Source organism: Cheilinus undulatus, linkage group 12 (genome assembly GCF_018320785.1).
Source record: "Cheilinus undulatus linkage group 12, ASM1832078v1, whole genome shotgun sequence".
Classification (NCBI taxonomy): Eukaryota; Metazoa; Chordata; class Actinopteri; order Labriformes; family Labridae; genus Cheilinus; species Cheilinus undulatus.
In genome coordinates this window covers 49,759,688-49,766,444 of record NC_054876.1, presented here as the reverse complement: position 1 = coordinate 49,766,444, position 6,757 = coordinate 49,759,688, and the positions used below count along the sequence as shown (strand labels likewise).

Genomic DNA, 6,757 nt, shown 5'->3' with positions numbered 1-6,757 from the left:
CAGAAATTAATTATGGGGTAAAAAACTTGGCACTGATGAGAAATGATTTTGTGATTAAAAGGTGAACATGATAAGTTAAAAACTCAAAATTATTATTAAAATTATTAATCTAAAAAGTAAAAAAAAAAAACTGAGATAAAATTAAAAATCACGGGTTTTTAAGATAAAAAAAGTGATAAAATTTAAAGTTAGGAGTTGAAAAGGTCAAAACATGAGATAAAAGTCAAAACCATGATTTTAACAGGTCAAAAAAACTGAGATAACATTATAATCCTGCATTTTTAAGGTAAAAAAGTGATAAAATTTAAAGTAAGAGGTTGAAAAAGGTCAAAATGTGAGATAAAAGTCAAAATCATGACTTCAATAGGTCAAAATAGGGTTTAAAATTTAAAATTCTGAATCTTAAAGGTTAAAATATGAAATAAACATTAAAAATCATAACTTTTAGTCCTAACTGTGAGATGCAAAACTGAAAATATAGAGAAAACAAAATTCTTCCCTCCTTCCTGACTTTTCATCAAATTATTTTCACCATTTATGATTTTTTATTGTTATTTCTGTGACCCAGGATGTTATAAATCACCCAGCTTTAGTTAAAATGTTTATACTGGAGTAAATCTGCAGACCTCATACTGGTGGCCAGTTCTAATAAAAATATCCTATGATCTGGTGGGCCGGGTTTAACTGCACCATGACCGGATTTGGCCCCCGGGCCTCGAGTTTGACACCTGTGAACTAAAGTAAACTACACTCAGAGATAAATGACGAAGCGCAGACATCTCTTCCTTCAGTGTGATCAGAAAGTCCTGCATGCATTAAAAACCTCACGCTAAAACAACACTGAGATATAAAAGTGTGAGCGTTAGTGACGTCTCCTCAGGGAAACATTTGATCATCACAAACAGGAAGCCAGTGAGAGGAAAACCATCAGCTCTACATCTCTGCTGTCATTAAATCTTGGTCCAGCTTTGACATGTTTAGGGTCTAGACTCTAAAATAAAATAACTCGGAGCATTTAACCTCAAAGACTGATCTCAGCCTGATCCTCCTCTGTGGACTGAAGCGGTCTTTGGAGAACCCTGATCAGTTTAGACCCTAAAAATGTGGAGCCAAGAGTTAAAAACCCAGAGTTCTACTTAAAGAACATTCTCCTCCGTCAGAGCGCTGACCCACGCCTCCGTCAGATGGCTTTCCCGAGGATGAGGATGCTCATGATGAAGACCATGATGAAGAAGAGCCACATGAAGAAGCGATCCATGACTTTGGCCACCTTCCTCCACTCCCCGATGCGGAGCTGTGCGGTCCGCTGGTCCTGGTATGAGTTGGCTATGAACTGAACGTTCCTGCGGAGCCCCTGGTGCTGACACACGCACAGCGTTTTCACCACGATCTCCCTCCTGGCTCCGCCCCCTCCTTCACCTCCGACGCCCTTCTTCTCCTGGACGTCCTCTCCGTCTCCTCCGCAGGCGCTGTCTGACTCCTCCTTCTCTCCTCCTGCGGCTCCCTCCTCCTCCGAGTGGTCGATGTTCACAAACAGGTCCTCCTTCCACTCCCGTCCAGGCTTCCCCCCCTGGTTCTCCTCCACCCGGCCCCCCCACGCCTGCCCGTTCACGTCCCAGTTTGTCCCTTTGGTGTTGCCGTTGGCTGAAGGAGCGTCGGACTCGTCCTGGGACAGGGGTTGTTTCTTGGATGAAGACCCGCTCAGACAGTTCTCTCCAACCTCGTACACGAAACAGATCCGGGCCAGGTAGTTGAGGATGAAGCGCTCGGCCCAGAGAGGGACGGGACGGGCCTCTGGGCCGCAGTGATGGATGTTCATGATGAAGATGGTGAGCGCCGTGGATGCTGTGACCATGGTCATCGTAGCGATGTAGTACTTCCCTGTTGGAGAGAGGAGAATCCATCATTGATTTAACCCATGCTAAGAGGAGCGGTTCTTTAGGGTGCTCTCACCGGTTCACCGGGGCGCGGTTCAAAACAATCGTGCCTAATGTGAAATTCCCTAAGACTTTAGGACTCTAGCCAGCCACTTTTAACTGGTTTTAGCTTTTTGGGACTTGTCAATCATCAGGTTTTGCCTTTTTTGCAGCTTTAAACCCATTTTCACCTTTTTTTTTTTTTTTATTGACAACCATGGCTGCCACTTCCTTTTTGCCATCTTCATCACATTTTTGCCCAGAATGATCTTGTTGTTGCCATTTTAGTCCTTTCTTTCCTTTTTTGCCACTTTTAACCCATTTTTGCTTTTCTTGTCTCTTGTTGACTATTTTCGTCACTTTGACACATTTTTGCCTCTTTTTTCCATTTTTAACCCATTGTTGCCCATTTCTTAATATTTTTTTTCCACTTTCAAACTTTTTTGCCATTTAGCCTCTTTTTCCTTCTTATCCACTTTTTAACCGTTTCTTAAACCGTTTTTGACGTTTTATTTTTGTTTATTGCTATTTTTTGCCATGTCTTTGTCATTTAACACATTTTTGCTCAGTTGTACTATATATCTGACATATTTTTGCCCCCTTTAAACATTTTTTTTTGCTATTTTCGCCCCTTTTTTCCCCACTTTCCCCCTCTGTTTCAGCCCTGCTCAGAACCAGCTGTTTCTGTGGCTTTAAATGTGAGTGAGCTTTCTGACGTCGCCCCTCTAACCCTCCAATCTAAAACCAAAGAGCAGTTCATCTCAGTCCAGTCTGTTGTTAGCTGATGTCTCTGCCTTTATTAAAGTTAACAGTCAGTTAAATGCAGTTTTTTGTTCACTGTGAGGTAAATTTACCAAATCTATCAGCCACAGTGGTCTATGGAGGTAAATTTACCAAATCTATCAGCCACAGTGGTCTATGGAGGTAAATTTACCTAAATCTATCAGCCACAGTGGTCTATGGAGGTAAATTTACCTAAATCTATCAGCCACAGTGGTCTATGGAGGTAAATTTACCTAAATCTATCAGCCACAGTGGTCTATGGAGGTAAATTTACCTAAATCTATCAGCCACAGTGGTCTATGGAGGTAAATTTACCTAAATCTATCAGCCACAGTGGTCTATGGAGGTAAATTTACCAAATCTATCAGCCACAGTGGTCTATGGAGGTAAATTTACTAAATCTATCAGCCACAGTGGTCTATGGAGGTAAATTTACCAAATCTATCAGCCACAGTGGTCTATGGAGGTAAATTTACCTAAATCTATCAGCCACAGTGGTCTATGGAGGTAAATTTACCTAAATCTATCAGCCACAGTGGTCTATGGAGGTAAATTTACCTAAATCTATCAGCCACAGTGGTCTATGGAGGTAAATTTACTAAATCTATCAGCCACAGAGGTCTATGGATCACTGACAGCATCAGAACAGAGATCTGAGACAGAAACCAGACTTTGTCTCTTCCCTGAAGCTTGATTTCATAATCTTAGAGATGTTTTTATCTTTTCTGCACAGTGACCCTAATCAACCAAAGCCAGCACAAACGTGTTACACCTCTCCTTAGCGTGGTTTAAAAGGTTTCTTTTACCTCTTTAGTGCTTCAGCTCCTCTGAGAGCTCGGCTTAGATCAGGATTCCATGAACAGGCGGCCCAGACACACTCCACCTCTGGTTGTTTTATTTCTCCAGCAAACGCTCTTCAGCGCTTAATCAGAGCAAATCTTCTCTGTCTGCTCACTTATTTCATTACAAAGCGACCGCAGACACAAACACAGCCCTGCTGCAGATCTGCCGACTCTGCAGCTTTCCTCCTCTGGTCAACAATAAAAACGAACCGCCGCAAATTCAATATTCATCTGATATTCATTGTTCTCTGAGCTGGGGCTCTCACACTGAGGGTGTGAATATAATCACTGTGGTGCATTATGGGGGATAATGCAACAAGGATTTAGTCACCAATAAACTCTCACTTAGGGCCCTGTCAGGCGTGTAAGTGCTCTGTCTACAGCAGTGGTTCTCAATGTTGGGCTCAGGACCCCCTTGGGTTGCCACAGTCACTGGCAACTTTGATCAATTTGTGCACAGTTTGGACCCTTTTCACCCATGTTAGCCACTTTATACCAATTTTGCCCTATTTTAACCAGTTTTCATCACTTTTCCCACCAATATCAACACATTTTAACATATTGTTTACACTTTTTTGTCAATTTTTGCCTATTTTTGCTTCTGTTGACCCATTATTAGCACAATTCGCCCCTTTTTTACCACTTTTGATGCCCATTTTAACCACATGTCACTATTTGTGATGCCCATTATGCCAGTTAAATCCATCTCTGCCATTTTTGCCTATTTTTTGGCCTCAGTTTACCCATTTCTGCCATTCTTTTCTTATTTTTGCCACTTCCTACCCATTTCCACTACCACTATAATCTCATTTCACCACTTTTCCCACCAACTTTTTCCATTTCTAACCAATTTTTAGCACTTTTTAACCCATTTTAATTCTTTTTTTTTTTTGGTTAAGAAAATGGGTTCACATTTTTAAGAAGTGTTACGGCCACAGCCCCCCCCCCCGCGTAACTTATTTTATTTGTGGAGTGTGTGTGTGTGTGTGTGTGAGTGTGGTGCTGCTGATTGTGCTCCTCCAGGCTGATTCCAGTCACCTGTGCTGCTGCTGCTACAAGGAGAAACTGATCAGAGAGCAGCTGCAGTTAAATCAATCAACCAATGAGAGGACAGCACCAATCAGCCCATCCCTGATAAAAGCCTGGCCATCCTTCAGTCTGGGCGCAGCTTCAGTTGGTGTCTGAGCTCGCCACTGTGCCTCTTTTGTTACAATTGTGTTTAATGTTAGACTTGTGTTAAGATTCTGTTTGTTGAGGCACTTGTTTGATGCACTGGGCCAGGTTGGAGTTTAGTTAGGCACACACCCACATGTAGGTTTTTTATTTGTTTAGTCACACTAGGTTTAGGGGTGCTGTTCTTTTGTTTAGGTTTGGTTAGTCAGTGTAGGTAGTTAGGAGCTATGTTCAGTTTGTATCACCCGTTAGTTTTAAAACTCTAGTTTAGATTCTGTTTTAATTGGTTAGTAGTTGAGCAGCACTCGGCGGTCCTTTCGTTTTGCCTCACTTTTGTTAAGCACAGTTTTACTTTTGTAATAAATACCTTTAATTTACCAACTACATCTGGACGTTCATGGCTGTGTTCAACCACCTTCAGGTCCAGTGGGGGTCCCCGGTCTCTGGCTCCTTTATTTGGGGGTCGCGGGCTGAAAAGGTTGAGAACCCCTGCTCTAAAGCAGAGGTTCTCAACTGGTGGGTTGGGACCCCACGCAAATGAACCAAACTCCCAGCACTCAGGTCCGGGTCAGGTCCCTCTTGAGAAACCACCATAAAAGTTCTGAACGAGGATCTTCTGCTGAAACGATGACCACTGAGTCCAGAGAACTTGACTGATCTAACGGGGACTCTCGGAGGTTTTATAGTGAAACCATCTACATTCTTTATAGAACCCCAGGACACATAAACAAGAAACCTCTGTTTCCTCACCTATCAGCGGGACGCTCTCGGACGGCGGCATGCTCTCCGCCACCAGCAGCTGAAACACGGTGAGGGCCAGCAGCACGGTGACACCCAGAGAAACCTTTTCACCGGAGTCCGCCGGCAGATAGAAGCCCAGCGGAGCCAGGAAGGAGATCATCATGCAGGGGATGAGGAGGTTGAAGATGTAGAAGGAGGCGCGCCTCTTCAGGTGGAGGGTGAAGGTGATGTCTGGATACGGGTCTGAACAGCAGCCGTACAGGATCACGTTCTTCTTGGCCGGCATGCCCAGGACCTGGAGGGAGGAAGGATCAGGATTCAGTCATTTCTGCACCACAGTGGTTCCGACCTAACTGTTTTGGTGTTGTGGACTCACCTCCCACTCCACGTTGGGGACAAAGTCGGTCAGGTCAGCGCTGTCCAGGGCGTTGGATAAGTCCATCTGGTTCCCGTTGTGAGTCCAGGAGCCGAAGGTGAGGTGACACTGCTGCAGATCGAAGGGGAAGAAGGCCACATCCACGGAGCAGGAGCTTTTAGTGATGGCCGGCTGGTCCCACATCACCTGGCCGTCGTTACGGAGAACCACGTTGGTCTCCATGGAGCTGGAGAACTCATCGTCTGCGCTGTGGTGGGGAGAAGTGAAGGTAAAGGGCGCTGAATCCAAAGATAACGAGGGTTTACCTTTACATACCTGTTATAGAGGACGATGTCCGGCCTCCACACGTAGCTGCTGGGAATACGGATGGTGTCCAGGCCGTCGTAGTCCTCCTTCTTCCAGGTGAGGAAGGCGTCCATCCACACCTGGCGGATCCACAGGTACGTAGTCAGGATCTGGTTGCGCTCGTCCTGTGGAGAGGAAACATTAGAATATGGTTTAACTGATCCAGGTCCAGGTGGTTTGAAAAATGTCCTCATGGTGCCACACTCTAAACCAGGGGCTCTCAACCTTTTCAGCCCGCGACCCCCAAAAAAAGGTGCCAGAGACCGGGGACCCCCGCTGGACCTGGAGGTGGTTGAACACAGCCATGAACGTTCTAGAATAGTCATGTGGAGACCAGGCCGTCCATGAGGGGGGAGATTTCTGGGACCCATTGAAACTTGGGGCCCATGTTTAAGTTAAGCTGTGATATCCATACATTTAACCTGAATAATAATCACTCTCACCAAAGCTACAAATAGCCCTTATTTGTTTGTGCCTTAGTATACAGCCTTCTTACAAATGTAAACCCATTTTCTTAAAAAAAATAAAATAAATAAAAATAAAAAGCTAAAACGACAAGATTACATGGACTTTAATGAATC

The 6,757-nt window shown here is 44.3% G+C and overlaps 1 protein-coding gene across 1 annotated transcript; it reads right to left on the bottom strand.

The window, feature by feature from the left end:
• Positions 1–372: 372 nt before the first annotated feature.
• LOC121518549 (neuronal acetylcholine receptor subunit alpha-9-II-like) lies at positions 373–6,370 on the bottom strand. Its single transcript, XM_041800901.1, has 4 exons — positions 6,147–6,370; positions 5,832–6,078; positions 5,465–5,750; positions 373–1,881 (listed from the first exon to the last, which is right to left on the bottom strand). Exons 1-4 carry the CDS (start codon positions 6,368–6,370, stop codon positions 1,181–1,183), a joined length of 1,458 nt encoding a protein of 485 aa, XP_041656835.1. The 3' UTR covers positions 373–1,180.
• Positions 6,371–6,757: the final 387 nt, after the last annotated feature.